Source organism: Aedes albopictus, chromosome 3 (genome assembly GCF_035046485.1).
Source record: "Aedes albopictus strain Foshan chromosome 3, AalbF5, whole genome shotgun sequence".
Lineage (NCBI taxonomy): Eukaryota > Metazoa > Arthropoda > Insecta > Diptera > Culicidae > Aedes > Aedes albopictus.
The window spans coordinates 108,218,682-108,238,302 of NC_085138.1; the positions used below are offsets into that span (position 1 = coordinate 108,218,682).

General features: G+C 37.7%; 1 protein-coding gene across 6 annotated transcripts in view; it reads left to right on the top strand.

Moving 5' to 3' along the window:
* LOC109416018 (neuropeptide F receptor) overlaps window positions 1-19,621 on the top strand; it is a 410,464-nt gene that overhangs the window by 309,560 nt on the left and 81,283 nt on the right. For all 6 annotated transcript variants that reach the window (XM_062859327.1, XM_062859331.1, XM_062859332.1 and 3 more), the window contains one exon: window positions 15,284-15,428. In XM_062859327.1, coding sequence (XP_062715311.1) covers window positions 15,284-15,428 — 145 coding nt within the window. The remainder of the gene's footprint in view (window positions 1-15,283; window positions 15,429-19,621) is intronic.

Genomic DNA, 19,621 nt, shown 5'->3' on the forward strand with positions numbered 1-19,621 from the left:
TCCTTCAATAGGTTACCTCAGTAATTCCGTCATGGATTCATTTAAAAAAAATCCTTCATAGATTCTTTCATAAAACCCTTCAGAGACTTCTTCCAATTTTTATAGAAAATCGTCCATTAGTTTCCTTCAGAAACTCTTCCATAAATTCCATTAGAAAAAAAAAAATCTCTAATATCGCTCAGAAAACGTTCCGTTGATTCCTTCTGAATTCGTTCTATGTTCACTAGATATTGCTCTATGAATTTCTGCTAGAATTTCCCCAGAAAACCTTTCATGAATTTCCTCATGAATTCCTTTAGGAAACTATACATTTCGAATTCCTTCAGAAGTTTCTCTAGGTATTCCGTTAAAAAACCTGCAAATGATGTTATAGTAAACTTCCCCTAAGGATTCCTTCGAAAACCATCCATGGATTCCTTCAGTAATTTCTCCTTAAAAGCTTTTAGGGTATTTTTTTGAATATTTTCAAATGATTCCTTTAGCAACTTTTGTAGGAATGCTTTCAAAAATTCTTCCAGCCAGTGGCTCTCGACAAACTCTTACTGGCATTCCTTCAAACATTTCTTCACGAATTACTCCAGGAATTCCTGCAAGAATTACCACATGAATTCCATTGGAAATTCTTTCAGAAATGCCTCAGATTTTCATATGGACCGCAAATTCCAGCAGAATTCTTTCAGAGATTCATGCATAAATACACTCAATAATTGCAGCAGGAATTCATTTAGAGATTCCAACAAAAACTCAAACCAAGAATTCCTCCTGGTATTTATCTATGTTTATGAACCTTTGGTAACGTTGTTGGAAAATTCCGGTAAAGCCAATTGAACTAGTTTCCGGAAATGGGTAAAATAGATCGTTGTAGTTTCCCTATAATCCCCTGAAACTCAATAAAGTATTTTTTAAAACAAAATTCAGTTGAAAAAAATCCATAAAAGAAAAAAATACTGAAAGATATTTTGAAGAAATTTATGCATAATTGCACGTAAGGAATCCTCCGTCATTTCTTGTTATTGTGCTGGTCTTAGTGAGATTCTTTAAATGCAAAATATTTTTGTACTTATACTCGTATGAGAGAAATATTTTTTTGAAAAAATATGGCCGATTCCCATTGAAATTCCTACAGAAAAACACGAATAAAAAATACTATGTACAGGGGATGGCCAAAATGTTTGGGATAGGCAACTTTTTTTCTCTCACAAAAAAGTTCAACATGCTATAACTTTTCATAGAGCGCATAAAAAAATTTCAAATTTTGCCTGTTTCTCAAGCTATTATATGTGCATCATTGATTGGTACAAAATTGGGCTCGATTGATTAATCTTTCGCAAAGTTAGAACCGTTCGGGTAAACCCTATTTTTCAGACAACTCATTTTTGAGCTGTCATATCTCGGAAACCAGTGAACCGAGTTGAATGAAATTTTGAACGTACACTAACAATATGTAAATGCTTCACAAACTATCAAAACATAGGTACTTTTTAAACGTTGAAAAAAGTTATCATGGGTTGACACTTTTTGGATTTTTCTCGAAAAAATGTAATTTTTTCACATCAATGTCAATAAATTTTAGTGTTGATATCCAAAGATTTTCGACTTCTGTTCTCAAATTATCTCTAATCAGATATATTAGAGCCTATTTAGATTGCAGGAAGAACACATTTAATAAATTTTGTGTGACATTGTAAATTTGACTTATTATCCTCTATATGGGTAAAACTTTCAACCCGGTATAACTTAATTCGCTGTGAGAAAATATTACATTTTATAACGTCGTATTAAGTATCAATATATTGTTGATAAACGTTTAAAAATTCATTCAATTCGGTTCACTGGTTTCCGAGATATGACAGCTCAAAAATGAGTTGTCTGAAAAATAGTGTTTTACCCGAACGGTTCTAACTTTGCGAAAGATTAATCAATCGAGCCCAAATGTGTACCAATGATGCACATATAATAGGTTGACAAACAGTCAAAATTTGAGATTTTTTTATGCACTCTATGAAAAGTTACAGCATGTTGATTTTTTTTTTGTGGGAGAAAAAAAGTTGCCTATCCCAAACATTTTGGCCATCCCCTGTATGTGAAAATGTATGTAGGGTCTGTCTCTGCTGCGATGCTGTGTTCCAAATTCCAATCTGACGTTTGTTTGCAGATTTCGTTCCCGACTCTGCATAGAGTGTGGCCGAGCCGAAGCACCTCCACTTAGTCCACTTACGCTCCCGAATTTCTGTCACTATCGGTTTTGATGACATCGACGATGGAGCTCCACTTTGGATAACCAAGTTGTCGTGACCGCTGCGGCTATTCTTACAGCCACAACACCGACCGCAGAACCGACCGCGGAAACCTCTCTGTGGTGGACTGCTGTGTACTGCAAATGCCATTGCTGCTGCCTTTTGGTGCGTCCGTTCGTATCCACTATCGTCTATCAACTGAATTGAATCCACGATGCGCAGCTCTTTTTGTATGTTCGCTTTTGTTGTTCATTCTAGCTTTCCACTGAGTCGGCCAATCAGAAGGCGCATATTTTTCGCTTCAATCTTTCTCTTCTCTATGTCTATTACTACATTCCCTCTCACCCCTACTCTCTAGTTTTCAATTTCGCATGTTTTTACGAGCATAACAACTCCCCAGTTTGCTTTAATTTCTAGCAAGTCTGTCCTTCCGCCAGACTGCTGTTTTTCTACTAGCGCAAAACTGTCCTTTTACTCGCCAGTTTGCTTCGATTTCCAGCAGGTCTGTCCTTCCGCCAGACTGCTTCTTTTCAACAGGAGCAAAACTGTCCTTTAGCTCGCCAGTTTGCCAGTTTGGGCAAACGGTCACAGCAGCAGAGCAGTAGCAGCAGCAAAACGCTAAGATGCGTTGAAAGAAGCCAGCTCCGACGATGAACAAGCGGGTGGCACCGCTCTGTATTCGTCGGAGCACGAAGAAATATTTCCGGATGGAACGTTTGTGCGGTTTCCGAGGGCTGTGCGAGGAGAAACATTCCCTCTGGTCACGACAATTGGCTAAGATGCGAACAAGAAAAAACGATGCCAGCGTGCTACAAAGCATCACGAAAACGGACAGCAAACCAGTTGATAGACTGAAGCTGAAAACGACGGACGGAGTCAGGAGCACCAGGACTGATTGGTGCGATTGGTTCGGCACTCTGCCAGTCGGGGAGCGCCGAAAGTCAGCTAAAAGTGAAATTGATCGACAGTGCGAGGATTTGTAGATTGCTCACTGCAGTTACAGCGCTGCGGACAAGTGTCAGGGTTGGTAGCTTTGGTCACGACATTGACCACCATGCACGAAATATACATATATCACAGGCGTACAGCAGCACAGATTTCCCGATCGAGTTGAAAATTCGGATTTTGCTGCGTCGATTAATCTGATTGTTTTCCGTACATTTCTTAAACTCGATTCTGCTGCTATCACAGCCAAGGAACCGGGCCATCCGGATCGAATAGCTGGGGATTACCGATCGGCATAAAAGCGGTACACGTAAGAGGGGGAGGGGGTCGTCCAATTAGGCACGAGTATCCCTACTGCCTATCTCGCGGAGGGGCGAGGGCGTGATCGTCTGCAGACTAGGCACTATCCATAAACTACGTAGACTCGATTTTGGCACGGGTAATGCATCAAACCCTTGGCAAATCATGCTAAGATGTTGGTGAGACATCGTAGAGGAGACGAATGTCGCCGGTATTTGCGGCTATCTCGCCTTCGTCGGCTAGGGAGTCCCCCACGCTATTTTATCCCGCCTACATGAGCGTTTCACTTGCTTCTCGAGAGCCGAATAGGCTGATGAGCTACGGCTTTGGCTCCTCGTGTTTTCGCTCACTCTATCCCGGCTACGGCGTTTCTTCGCTCCTCTATCTTTCTCATGGTATCATCTGTGATCCACTGCACCCGGTGATGCATAGCTCACCCAAATTATTCTCGCCGGTGGCGATAAAGGCGTTCTTGATGGCGCTCCATTAACGTTCTACGCTTCCACCTTCCGGATTATCCGCAACACGGTTCCCCAGCCCCTCCAAGAAGGACCTTTTCACCGCAGCATCTTCCACTCGGCGTGTGTTGAACTGGCGCCCGAATTCCTCCTCGTGTCGATGGATCCTCGTAATACGCAGCATATCATTATTGCCACAAAACTCTGCAAACAGCTCTCCGTTTTCGTTCATTTCTCCGAGACCATGGCGTCCCATGACGTGCTCATAGTCCGAGTTGTAGGAATTACGTTGAAGTCACCCATGAGGATCTTGATATCACCTTTCGAAATCTTATCCACGATAGCATTCAGTTGACTGTGAAAGTTCTCTTTGTCTTGCAATTCGGCAGCATCGGTTGGCGCGTAACATTGGACCATGGTAAGGTTTCGAAACCGTGTTCTTAATCTGGCTACAATTAATAAGTTCCCACTTCATGAGCGCAGCGTGGGCCTGGCCACTGAGCAGGAACTACACGATGATGAGGAGCGTGTTTATCTCGTAGACCAGAGTATAGCAGAATTTGGTCCAACGCCAATCTATGTTCTCCAAAGTTCTGCCAACGGACTTCGCTCAGTTCTAGGATCTCAAGCTTCATACGACATGCCTCATTGGCTAGTTGTGCCTATTTACCCTGCTGGTCTAGGGTTAATACATTCCAAGTTCCAATTCTTGTCCGATGTTTCGCGCCAAAAGTCGTTGCCGTTGAATCAGTTCGCATTCTTTCATTTTCGTATTTGCAAAGGTTTTTGGGTTTCGAGAACAGTAGGTTTTGGCCTAAGGCCTCCTATCCTCCGTGGTGGAGCTGCCACCTAGGTATAGCTTCCGGTGGGGGAACATTTCATACTCAACCGCTGGATGCCAAAACAGACGCTGTTTGAGGCGCACCTCCTTGGTGAACAGACGCTTGGTACGTACCTCCTCAATCTAGTTGAAATCAAAACTACAACAGTGCCCAGGCTTAGCTGGTAGTACACAACTCTTAGCTGGTGGTCTTTGTCATCGCTTGATCCGTGCAAACATGAGGTAGGAACTTGTGGGAACCTGAGCTATGCTGGATGCTCTCCTTATTGACCTACCGTTTTGCAGCCCACTGCCACTGTTTATTTTTGCCTTTCTCGTACACTAAGTGTACTGGAAAGGCTATATGTTCACTTCAAAAATGACTTTTTGATAGAAGGCCCGGAGGATCAAGTCTTATATACCAATCAACTCAGCTCGACGAATTGAGGTGATGTCTGTGTGTGTATGTGTGTGTACAAAAAAACTCATCACTTTTTGGCAGTAATCCTCAACCGATTTTAATGACCGATGGTACATTCGACGGGGAATCTGGTCCCATTGTTTCCTATTGAAAATGGTTCGCATCGGTCCAGCCGTTCCGGAAATATGACCATTTAGGTGTTCCGGAACGGTACCAAAAGGAAAGGGCCAGATATGAAAGTGCAACAAACCCATGCATGTGACACATCAAACCACGGCATTTTCGATAACCTGATGAGTGGTAAGCAGAAAAATAGTTTCAGACCATATCTGAACCGGTAGTGTTCCGGAACCGGTTCCGGGCGCCCAGCTGGAAGGGGCCAGACTAGGGGCGGGACAGCTCCTAATACCTCTGCTAATACTCACTAATATATATTAGATACCTAATCTTCAACCAAAATTGGATCGAAATTTTTGTAGTATGTCATGACTTTTTCCAAATACAAAACCCAATTGACAGTAACGAATGTTAGCACTTGAGGCATCAGCGATACTAGTACGAGTTGCTCTTCATTTAAATTAGGTTTTTTTTGTTTAGCATTTCTATTATAGATACGGATCAATACGGGCTAGGAGAAGTGCATTACAGTGGGCGCCTTACCAGGGTGTTTCAGGTAATTTGGGCAGACCGTTACGCGTATATATTTAGGACATTTCCATTTGATTCTACCGTCAGTGTCCAAAATATAAGTATACGCGTAACGGTCTGTCCATAATACCTGAATACTCCTACCAAGTACATTACACAACCTTCACCCGATCCAGAAGCTCGAAGAATGGCTCCTGTACTAATGCCAGATTTCTGTAACACAATTCGATGATTCCTAGAAAACAATTGAATGGGTTGGACACTAAATCTAGATTTACATATGAAAATTGAGGAGCAAACACTGCAAATCTCAGATCCTCCCGTCTCTCCCAGGCGCACTCCAATGCACACACGCAAACTTGTTCTAATAACACGCCCAGGAGGAACGAAAGAAACCGAAGTCCGCAACCGCCGCACCGCTCGAGCGATCTCTTGAGGGATACCTTGACGTGGTGATCTAGAAATGCCCAGTTCACCAGTTTTCTGTTGCAGTCGAGGTTTATAGTACGCTTTGTACAGTACATGTCAACACATTTTTTTATCATGGCTTGCTTGTTGAAAATTCTCTCCAAGGCGGTATATTTCAGAATTAGTATTTCCTAATACCGCTAATACTACCAGTGGCGTAGCAAGGGGGGGGTGCGGAGGTGCGGTCCGCACCGGGCCCCCGAATTCAAGGGGCCTCCAAATCAGTGAAGGTTTCTTACACTAGTTTGAATAAAGTTTTTTTAAATACCTAGCGAAAGTATGCTACAATTATAAGTTCAATACTTGCAGATCTGCTGAAGAGTTTGTAGGGGCCCCTTCGTGAGATTTTGAAATGGGCACACAGATGACTTATTTGAAGTCCTTTTTTTTTCGATGATTGCTTTTTGTACCTACAGGGGTCCCGAAATGCAAGAAAAAATGTACTAGAAATCAAAATATAATTTTACGAAACTCAGTACCGATATGGAAGTAAAATTCATGAGCATAATGAAAATGTCCCTGATACTTATCCCAACCACAGGACCAAACATAGCTGTTTATTTAGCTCAGGATTGCAATTGAAATTCAGAGGTCTCATTTATTAAAGTTAAGATCTGAACACATGTCACGTCAAAACTGTAATAACAAAAGTTTATGGTTAAGTTTTACTCTCGTACAAAAAATGCAATCAACTTATTCCAACTATTTCATCAAGCATTTCTTTCTACATATTCCTTGAAGGGTTTCTGCGGGAATTCCTTCGGTTAAGGTCCTTGTCTCTGGGGATATCTTTTACGATTTATCAGGAGTTCTACAAAAAATCCTCTAAGATTAACTTCAGAACTCTTTTCAGGGATTACTTTAGAAATTCCTCTAAGCATTGATTTAGGAAAGCTTACAATGATGCATTCCTTCAGGAACTTCTCCAAGCATTTCTACAGGAACTTCTCAAGAAATCCTTCAGGAATTCCTTCAAGGATTTTTTCAGGAATTTCTGCAAACATTTATTCAGGAATACCTCTTCGAATTCCTTCATAAAACCCTACAAGGATTATGTCATGAAGTCCTTCAAGGAATCCCTCAGATGAGCATTAAGAAATAATCTTGTAGGTGTTCCTCATGGAAAATATTTTTCATGAATTTCGGAGATCACTCTTGAAGCCATACCTGAATGGATCCATGGAAGATTTTCTAAAGAAATTGTGGAGGTATTCCCGAAGGAATTCTTGTAGTAATGTTTGCAAGAATTTTTGGAGGAATTTGTAATAGAATCTTTGTCTTGATGAATTCCAAGACGTATTCGGAAAGAATCATTGGGTTGATTTTGCAGGTATCTTTGATGACATTCTTGAAGGATTACTACAGTACAAGGAGTAGCTTTAGGATTTAGGTAAAGAATTCCTGAAGAAATTTTGAAGGCGAAGAGATTTTTGGAAGAACTAATGATGACATGACTATTCCCAAGCAACACACATGTTATATAAAAGTTACGACAGCGCATGTTTTGGTTGTATAGAAGTTTATTTTACGTTATTTCAACACAATGTTAGGATTACGTAAAATAAACTTCTATACAACCAAAACTTGCGCTGTCGTAACTCTATTATAACATGTGTGTTGCTTGGGATTATTTCTCAAAGAAATCAATGGCGGAAACCTCAATGAATTCCTCTCAAATTCTTTGGTGCAAATCGAAAAATAAAAGAGATCCTGTATATTTGGAGGAATTTATGCAGGAGGCCTTGGGGGAAAATCTGTATAAATCCTTTGGGGATGAATGTGTTCATACTTGTAGGATTATCTGAAGGAAAACTTTAAAAAACCCTTGAACGAATCTTTGTATTGTAGCTTGAAAAAAAATCCTTGGAGAAAAAGATTAAATCTTCACTGAACTTCCATAAAAGATTATTGAACGGATTGTGAAAAAGGACTTGAAAAATTCGCATAAGGAATCTTTGGTTGATTTTCTACAGCAATTATTGGAGGAATTCTGACGAAATCCCTGCAGGAAGAACTAAAGAAATGCTTGAACAAATTCTTAAGAAATCCTTTGAAGGACTTCAAGAAAAACCATTTGAGGCATTGCAAAAAGAAATTCTTGGAGAAATTTCTTAAAAAAGAATTCGCTGAAGGATTCTTTTCCAAAATTGCTGAAGTGATTATGTGAGGTAGCTCCAAAAGCATCATTTGTGGAAATCTTGAAAAACTTTTTATAGAATTCATGGGAATACATACATATAATTGAAAAAAAAAAAATGCTTCAGAAACACATGGAGGAGTTTGTAGCAACTTTCCAAGGAAATCTTAGAGAAATTTGTAAAAAAGTCCTTGAAGTAATTCCTAGATAAATCGTATAATATATTCAAGAAAAAGTTCTTGGAGTTCTTCACTTGGAACAAATGCACCATGCAATCGTAAGAATCATTTTTAAAAGTTTCGTGAAGGGCATCTGGACGAAACTGGCGTTCCTGATGGAAACCTTGTAAGAATACTTGAAGGATTCATTGAAAGAATCACAGTAGAATTTGCTGGAGGAATTTCTGTGAGAATTCTGGAAGGAAATTTATTTATTTTTATTAGAAATTCTGATGCATTTCTTCGGAAATTAGCTTTGGATTTTTTTCACCAATTGTTTTGAAAATCCGTGCAGCAATTCGTTAAGGAATATCTTAATTTCTTCGGAAATTCCAATTCCCTTAGAATTTTTTTTCTGATTTCATTCTGCATTATTTCTAGAAAATTTCTGTGGCTATTATTTTGGAAACTGTTTCAGCTATTGTGTCGAAAATTGAGTGCGCTATCCCTTTGGCAAAAATTTTCAAGCTTTTTTTAGGATCTCTGTTAGGAGTATCATTGAAAATTTCTGCGGCAAATCTGTTGAGAAATTGTTAGGCAATTCCTTTGAAAACATCTTTAATGAACTCTCGGCAATGCTTCAGCTATGACTTTACGAACTTCAGATTCTTATTTCTACGGAAATTTCTTTAAAAATTTTGTCTGCAACCTTTTGCTGTTTTTTTACTATTCATTTGAAAAATTATCTGATAATTACTTTGGGAATAACTTTAACACTCTTTTGGAAACTTCTTCGCCAATTCATATGGTTAATTCATTTGGCATTTTTTTTCGGCAATTCCTTTGGAAGTTGTTTTTTAGCTCTTTTGATAATTTTTTGGCAATAATATTCAAAATTGATTTTAGTAATTATTTTTGAAGTTTCGATATTCTTTGGGCAATTGCTTTATCAGGAAACTCCTACGGGATTTCAGCAATTTCATTGAAAGTTTCACCAGCAGTACCTTTGCTAAGGGTCCATATAGCCGAGGCGGTAAACGCACGGGTATTCAGCATGACCATGCTGAGGGTGACGGGTTCGATTCCCGGTCGGTCCAGGATCTTTTCGTAAAGGAAATTTCCTTGACTTCCTTGGGCATAGAGTATCTTCGTGCCTGCCACACGATATACACATGCAAAATGGTCATTGGCAGAGGAAGCTCTCAGTTAAAAACTGTGGAAGTGCTCATAGAACACTAAGCTGAGAAGCAGGCTTTGTCCCAGTGAGGACGTTACGCCAAGAAGAAGAAGAAGAAGAAATTTACGTTTGTTTTTATTTCAATTGTTCCTTTAGAAATTCATTCGACAGGTACTTTGAAAATTCCTTAGTCAATTTGTTTGACTGACTCCGGTAATTCCTCAGAAAATTCCTTTGGTAATTCCTCTGGATTTTTTTTTTCATGATTCTTTACGGAATTACGTAAACCAGACAAAAACCAGCTGCATAATGGTTTTTGTCTGGTTTTGCCGTTCTATGAGATACACTGTTGCGAATTAAAAAAAAAAAACAGAATTTAAAACGGAACGGCCGAAGAAAATCGCGAAGGAATTACTTAAGCAATTTCCAAAAAAAAAAAACAGAGAAGTTTACAAACAATTTCCTAAGAAAATCACAAAGCAATTTCTAAAAATGTTTTTTTTTTAATTTTATTTCTTGAAAAAAAAATCTTTTTTTTTTATTTCTAATGAGGAGTTCTTGAATCCTTGAATAAATTATTGGAGGAATTTCTAAAAAATCTTCGAAAAAATCTTGCTGAAGTAATTATATAAATACATGAAGAAATCCTTGCATGAAAGAATGCCCAAAAGATTCGTTGTAAAAAAAAATAATTTGTGAAATACTTGGTGACATCAGTTTAACCCTTCAGGACGCGCGTCGTTGGAAAAAGTACAACAATGCCAAAAAAAACCTCGCTCGTCGTATACAGCGCATGCACAGTGTATTTTTAGGCTCGAACAGGCGCACGTCCTGAAAGTTTAAGTAAGAATGAATTAAATCAATTGAGGAAATTCTAAGAGAATACTTTAATAAATTTTGAACGAATCTTTGGAGAAATCGTGAGAGCATTTATTGGATGAACTACTAAAGACATCTTTAGAAAAATTCTCGAAGAAAGTTTGGGATGGATTTCTAAAGGCCTCTTTGAAGGAATCTCTTTAAAATCTTGAATAAAACCTTGGAAGAATTCCTAAAGCGAGTCCTGGAAAAGTCCCAAGAGTAATCCTCGGTAGAATTCTTGGAGAAACTGTTAAATCAATTAAACAAGGAAAGCTTTATCCGATTGATGAAACCCTTGCAGTAGTTTCTAACAAGATCCTTGAAGAAATTCTGAAAGAGTTTTTTGATAATTTTCGAAAGTTTTGTTTTGGAGAAAAATTTAAGAAATCCTTGGAAAAATTCCCGTAGGAATTCTAAAAGCGATTCCTGAAGAATTCCCTATGGATATCCTCTATGAAATCTTAATCTTGCATTAATCACTTAAAAGATGCTTCTAGGCATTCTTAAAGAATTCCCAAAGAAAGAAGCAAAACAGTCTTAGGAGGAATCCTTGGAGTAACATGAGATTTTTTTTATTTGATAAGATATAGCATCTGTTCCTTTACTATTTAAGCATATACGCTCCAATTTTCATCCGTCTCAAATCAAAGGAATGAAGCGCTTTTTGTCTTGTTTCTTTTTTTTTGTATTTTTGTTAGAAGTGAGCACGAATGATAACAAAAATTACGTAATCATCGGTTCCGTAATCGCTTTGTTTTCGAATAGAATTCATTTGTGATTATAGGATTATTAAGGGCATGTTGACCCTACCAGGAATTCTCAGAGATTTTTTTGAACGATTTTTTCGGAGGAATTTCTAGCGGAATCATTAATAACCTGGTAAAAGAAGGTCTCGAAAGAACTTTGAAAAATCACAATAGATTTTTTTAAATAGTGCCCAGAGAAATGTTAGCAAAAATTCCTGTAGGAATACTTGGAAAATGTCCTTGAGGTGATGAATATTAAAGAATTCGTTGGAGGAATTCCAGAAGAATTTTTCGAAAGAATTTCTGCAAAACTCCTACGAAGTTCCTCTGAGAATTTTCTTAGAGGATCTTCTGTAGGAATCCTTGGATATTAAAAAAAAGGATTCTTTGGGTCTTGAAGAACCCTTGCAAATTTTTATCGAAACAAGCGTTCTTTAAGGAATAATTGGAGGAATTTCTGAAGAAATCCTTGAAATCCTTGTGAGCATAACGTGATTTTTTTTGCTTTTTAATTCCTTTGTGTTCCCGGTCAAATTAACTAAACAGTTTTAATTTCCGTGGGTATAATGACAATTCAATCGATAAAATGACAGTTCACCTCGAACAAAAAAAAATCCCCATACAAACTTTATATGGATTTTAAAAATAGTTCCCGGGCACCAAAAATGATGAAATTTTGGATTTCGACTATTTTTTGGACGGTGATTCCGATTATGAAATAATCGGGATACCCCTACAGAACCCGATTCCGATTTTATTTTTTCGGAAAAATATGTGGTTCCAAAAAAATCTTTGGAGATTTTTTCGTAGCATTTTTTTCTGGAATCTTCTAAATGAATCCTCAGAAATATTATTTATAGAAACCCTGGTGGACTTCTTGAACAAATGTTTCGAGAAATACTCGATGAAGCCTTTGCAAGAATCTTTTGAAGTACTTTGAAGTATTTTTGAAAACATCCTCGGAGTCAACACTGTAAGAACTCCTGAAGGAGTGCTTATAGAAATACTGAATGACATCCTTGCATTAACGACTTGAAAGATTCTTGAAGACAAATTGTTCTTCAAGAGAGATTTTTTTTTAAGAAAACGGTAAAGCAATCTTTGAAGGAATTCCTTAAAGATTACTTGGCACAATTTCCAAATAGTTCATTAAAAAAATTCGACATAATTCTTAGAATAAATCTTACGTTCATTGATGGATTTCATTGGTTTTTTTTATTGTTTTGTACAAAATACAACAGTGCGATCAGTAATTTTCATGGGGGCCCACGAATTTTGTTCCGCACCGGGCCCCCGAATTCCTAGCTACGCCACTGAATACTACTAATTTTTATCGAAGCTGTCCCGCCCCTAGGGGCCAGATATGAAAGTGCAACAAACCCATGCATGCGACACATCAAACCACAGCATTTTCGATAATCTGATGAGCGGTAAGTAGGTTAATAGTCGCGGACTATATCTGAACCGGTAGTGTTCCGGAACCGGTTCCGGGTATTTCGGCAGTAGTGGCCAAATATAAAAGTGAACCAAACCCATGCATGCGACACATCAAACCACGGCATTTTCGATGAGCTGATGAGCGGTAAGCAGAAAAATAGTTTCAGACTATATCTGATCCGGTAGTGTTCCAGAACCGGTTCCGGGTGTCCCGCCATAAGTGGCTAAAAATAAAACTGAACCAAATCCTTACATGCGACACTTAAAACCACGACATTTTCGATGAGCTGATGAGAGATTTTCAGACCATATCTGAACCGGTAGTTTTCCAGAACCGGTTCCGGATATCCCGCCGAAGTGGTCAAATCTGAAAGTGAACCAAACCCGTACATGTGCCACATCAAATAGCGGCTTTTCCGATAATCTAATGAACGGCCAGCAAATGTTTCGGAATCGATTTGAGTGGCCGGAAGTGACCGAATGTAAAAGTGAACCAAATCCAGGCATGTGACACATCAAATCGTGGCTTTTAGGATAACCTGATGAACGGTTAACAAGAAAATAGCCTTAGATTATATTAGAGACTAGCTGTTGTGTAGTAGAACCAACGTTCAAATAATAAATCGATTCGTGGTTTTGTTTGATGGCCTGATAAACGTTGGGTATGAACAACAGTGACGAATAGGTCTAAGTTCCCATATATGAGAGAAAACAAAATATTGACAAAACTAAAGCGATCTCATCAAATCGTGCCATTTCAGATTCCTGAGGTGTAAATAGCAGGGTGGGTCAACGTTGAATGGGAAAATAAGAATTTGATCGAGTCAACCCTGAACAGAAGATTGCGGCTGTTTTATGAAGTTTTGAGCTCTAAAACTATGTAAAATAGGTGTATTTGGTATGGGAATTATGTTCGGAGTGAACCAGAGTACCCAAGGTAGCGGACCAAATCCAAGATAATGGCCCAGCATTGAAGTTAGTGCCTATTTGATAGGATTTTGAATTCTTGCATTATGGGCATATTTTGTATGGAAACATGTCCATGATTCAAAATTTGTAATCAGAAAATCCAAGATGTGCGCTGTTTCACAAGGTCTCTTAAACCATGCAATATGACTATAATTGCCTATGACTATAATGAAATATGACTATAATAAATAATTGGGAAGAATGCCGGACTTCGTCCAAAATTGGTGACCAAAAAATCCTAAACGACATGTCAAAATTCAATACGGCGACTATTTTATGTAGGTTTTAGGTGCAGAGTCCAAAAATGAGTCCAGAACATCCAAAATGGTGTCTCAATGTTCAAGATGACGGTTAGTTTTGGTTGGGGTAGATATCCGGAGTCAAAAAATGATAACCTGAAAATCTTAAATGACGCTTCAAAATTTTGCGGCTTCATGACACTTGTTTGGTTTGCATTTTGGATCGTTGTCTTATATTTTCAGAATATCGGTTGCTATGTTTTTATAAAATGTATGCATATGGAGTTGATTTAGCAAGTAGTTTACATGTTGTATTTCAATGTCATCAACATGTCGCTTGAGTTTTGTTAAGACGATATTTTAAAGCACGAGAAATGCACCATCACCGCTAGGTGTATTAATAAGGGTTTTTTTTAGAAAATTCAGCGACTTTAGGTTAAGTTTACATTCAAATATATTTGGAAAAGTTTCACCTAAATCATGTTCAAAGCTGCTTTGACTTATTATCTTTTGAGTGAGACCTGGCTTCTTGAAATCAGACGCAAATTGACGAAGAAATGGACATAAAAAATTACATGTTCTTGAGAGGGTGACCCTAAACCTTTGATCGGGAGTACACATCAATGTGGTTATCCTGTTATAAACACTAATTTATAACTATAACGATCACCAGATTTGGACATGGTTGACATCAATCTAATTGAATATTTAAGAAATCAATGCAAATTGGACCCAAACAGAACCTTTTAAAATGGAGACACAACTAACGGTAACAGTTTCTGCGATTCAAAAAGGTTTATTTGTTAACGAAGGCAAATTTCAACAGCTAATTAAGTCGACATTCTCTGCTTCATTCTACTCCACGTTCTAGGAATCGGTTGATCCCTATCGTTGACGACTTTGTTGTCCCCCGTGCAGTCGGGAATGCTTTTAATTTATTTTCGCTCATTAGACACAGAGATGGAGGGAAGACTGGGCGAGACAACAAAGTATCCTTTTTGGCGGGGGGTTCATCATCACTCGTAGCAACACGGCAGAACACTTGTCCCGGATCCGTTCGACTCGTGCCGTCCGGGATCATACCAATTAATTGTGTCGCATTTATCCGCTCAAAACCCTTGCTTGCTTACTTTCGGGACTTTTAATGACGGGTTCGATTGTTCTTTTATGGACCTCTGCTGTTGAACCAATTTGTGAACGGAGCAATTGACAACTTAAATCTTTTTTTTTTTTTTGTGTGCTTTTTTCCTGTCGATTCGCAGCTGCCGTTGTGATAACGTTCTTTGTTTGCTGGGCACCGTTCCACGCCCAGAGGTTGCTCTTCCTGTACGCACGGGACTGGCAACACTTCAACACGGTCAACACGTGGCTGTTTTCCGTCGCCGGATGGCTGTACTACGTTTCGTGGTGAGTAGAAAAAATAATATGTACATAGATTTATCGCCTTCATTGGAATCTCCAAAATTCCCAACTTAAAAAAAGGTCAAAATCAGCACCGGCCACGTCCTGGCGGTCATCGGGAGACAAACAACCAAGTGCTTATGTTTTGAAAGAGTTTGGTATAAACAAGAAAAGTACGGTTTATATTGAAGGCTCAAATAACCATCATTCAGTCATCAATTTTTCAAAAGCAGTTTTCTTCCTCTAAGTTACAAAACCGTCATTGAAAATTATTTCACTGTTATCCAGATGGTGGCCAGAGTGCAGTGATAAATTTTTATTACCATTGGTTGACATTTCAGCGAGAAAACTGCTTTTCAGTTTTTGTTAAACGATGATGGTTTGTTTCCTCTGAAGGATGATTCTTGAAATCTGCTGCATCTCAACTTTTATTAGGACTTATTAAGATAGTGAAAAAACAGGTTAATAAAATCTGCAGGGCTTATGGGCATACCTATAGGGATTATTAGGCATTCAGATTGCCTGGGGTAGGTAAATATTTCCTGAATTTTAATTAGAAATGGCATCTATCTACTGTGACAATAATAATACTCAGGTAACGATCTCATTCTCCCGAATGAATCATAAAAAAATCTCTATGTAACGCTATCGATTAACAGAGTCGCCGTACCAGCACCTAGTGAAATGTCATTCATCCCTCGATGCAGCCAATTACAAACATCCATATAATTTATGCAGAAAATTCCACATTCATCAATATGCTCCATCCCATTCAGTCAATCGCACAAAAAAAATCATACCATGGCAAGCTGATGCATCATCCTTTATATCCGTTTATATGCAACGATAGTTCATCCCGTCCCGCCATCATGGCTCACATGGTGAAACACGCTGTAGGATACGGACCAGTATCCAGCTGTGGAATTCGGACAGGTGCACTCAGCTACTGTTGAGGTTGAGGGAGAGGAATTCCACGGAGTCATGTCAGTCGATCCTGAGCGACCATTTCAAAAATATCTGAAACTTTGCACAGTTTTTTAATTTCATATAAATCGCCATTTTTTGATATTAAACCTTCATATTCACTCACGACTAACTTTTCAAAAGGGTGTATGCGAAAATAGTTCTAAAATATTCTAAAAGCTGTACAGCAAAAACGGATTGTTCGATTATTATAAATTTTTCAGCAAAGTTAGATAACTAAATGATGATTCCTTAGAAAATATACACTGTAAAAAATTTCTTTTTCTACTTTGAAAAAATATGATCTTTGTCACAAAAACTCAAATATCTCAAAACCCTATCTTTTTACCAACTTCAATTTTTTAGGGGAAATGGCCCATTATATCAGCTATCTACCATAAAATTTTGGTGATGGTAAACTGATAAACAAAAAAGTTATGACATTTCAAACATTTCACAATTTTTACATTTAGTAACAAAAACAAATTTTTTTCTGTGTAAATTATTTCGAGAATTATATTTTGATGCTGATTTTATTGTAAAGGCTACCGCCTGAATTAAACAAGTTGTTTTCATGATACTTTAGTTTGATTATTCGTAATTACTATAGTATCTATTTGAAACTTAGACGCGATCCAGTGTTGTGATCAAAAATATTGAGATTGTCATACTTTTTATTGTACGTGACTGGTGAAAAAATCCCTTGATAGTGTTGAAAAGCTGTTGATTATAAGAAAAATGGAATTGAATTTATTTTTAAGACAAAAGCTGTATAATAAAAGTTTTATATACGCGTATACGTCTAGTTTATCCGCAAAATAAATCCCTCTTACACACTTATTTCTGAATTGCCTGTTCGGTACTTTTTTGACGAGATTATAACAGCAGTACGATCTCGGTAGTTTCGATAATCGATTTTACTGAGGCTCAGTAAAACAACTGTCAAAATCGTATGGAAAAGGTAAACAATGCATTTTTGCTGAACGAGTTCGGTGCTCAGCAGTTTTAATCTCGTCAAAAAATTACCGAACTCGGTAATCAAAATTAAGTGTGTAGAGAACAGACTTTATGATCGGAAGAATGCGAGTAACTTCAACAACAACAAATGCATAAGAGGTACATACCACAGACAAACAGACGAAACGCCTAGAACAATTTTAGTGAAAATTCATCGCACAGTTCACACTATCACCACCTGGTGGAAATGTTTCACGAAACACTGCGTTGTGCAATATCGTCATCAGAAGGCGCTAGTGTGAAACGTCAAACGCAAAGAAAAACGATGGGCGCTCTTCTTGTTATGAAAGCCACAACCAAGATTCAAAATGATTGTTGAAGGCGTGGTCAATGAAAATTTCGCCAGTGTTACGTTTGTTTGTCTGTATACATACCTGACAATGCTCACGAAAAAAACAAAAAAATACTACCGCTATGAATATTAAAAATTGTATAGTATTTTTTTTCTTCAGCCACCAACACCAAACAAGTAAGTTAAAATTAATAAGTGATTTTGTTTATTATAATCTAACGAACAAGATGAACAGTCGCTTTCTCAAAGGTCTTCAACTCAACGCTCTCTTGTAGACCGTTTGATGAAAAAAAATGTTCAAAAGAGTTACGAAATCTCACCGAAAGCACCATAGATAAACTGAAAGAGACTGGTTATGCCCAAATGTCCACATTGTGTACAAAATTACGCATTTGCACGTCCTGCCGTCTAGAATTTGACAAACGAGCCATCTGTATATCATCGGTAAAGCAGGGCGCAGGAAGTTCGAAAACGACAACAACTGAGAAATTGCCATCAGCGACATCTGTTTAAACAATTTAATTACGCCCCTTTTCAAAAATGCCCTGTAATATTCTTCAACATCTATACCCATTTCAATATTTTTAACGTTGCAAAACACGCTTTCAACATTCATCTTGAAGAAGAGGGAAAACACTTGTCCTCAAATGTAACAGCAAATTAATGAATAAACGACTAATGCGCGGAGGGCGTGATAAAATCGGAACATTACTGTACATAGTATATTATATGTATATATAATATATAATAAAAACAACTTGTTTTACTCACGCAAGGCCATTAACAATAAAATCAGCATCAAACTTCAATTTCCGGCCGAAATAATTTACACTAAAAAAAAATTATTACTAAATGTGAAAATTGTGAAATGTTTGAATTGTCATAACTTTTTTGTTTATTTTCATGGTAGATTGCTAATACAATGGACCGTTTTCTCTAAAAAATTACGTTGGTAAAAAGATAGGGTTTTGAGATATTTGAGTTTTCGTGACAAAAATGATATTTTTTAATGTTAAAAAAGATTTTTTTCACAGTGTATATTTTCTTAGGAATCGCCATTTAGTTATCTAACTTTGCTGAACAATAAAATCAGCATCAAATCGCGATTCCCGGCCGAAATAATTTACACAGAAAATTTTTTTTTACTAAATGTAAAAATTGTGAAATTTTTGAAATGTTATAACTTTTTTGTTTATTAGTTTACCATCACCAAATTTTTATGGTAGATTGCTAATACAATGGACCGTTTTCCCTAAAAAATTCAAGTTGGTAAAAAGATAGGGTTTTGAGATATTTGAGTTTTTGTGACAAAAATGATGTTTTTCAATGATAAAATAGATTTTTTTTCACAGTGTATATTTTCTTAGAAATCACCATTTAGCTATCTAACTTTGCTGAAAAATTCATAACAATCGAACAATCCGTTTTTGCTGTGCATATTTTTGAATGTTTTTGAACCATTTTCACATACACCCTTTTGAAAAGTTAGTCGTGGCTCTGACTAACGACTAACGAGTTTCTGAAGGGATGCTCAGATACAGCGAGTGAGTTGTTATTGTGCGTGGAAATTGAAGTTTTTACTACGTAATACGCCCCATCCCGGTATGATATACCAGTGATTGTTTCTTTATTAGTCCATCTATCGTGCGTTGGTGAAGGTAGAGGAGTTTGTTTTCGGAAAACTGTGCTAAAATAGTTCCAAATCGTCGGCTGAAATTAGCTTTTGCCGGTGCCATATTGAATTGGAACATCGTTTGGGTTCATCTACGAAGCGTTTTACCTCTCCATTGTGAAGGCACTCACTCGAATGAACACAAACAGAACAACTCGCACTACTGCTTCCAAGATGGGCAAAGAGTCACAAACACTACTTTCATCGAATCAAAACAAATCCGAGAGAGGATCGAAGGATGATCTTTACAAATCT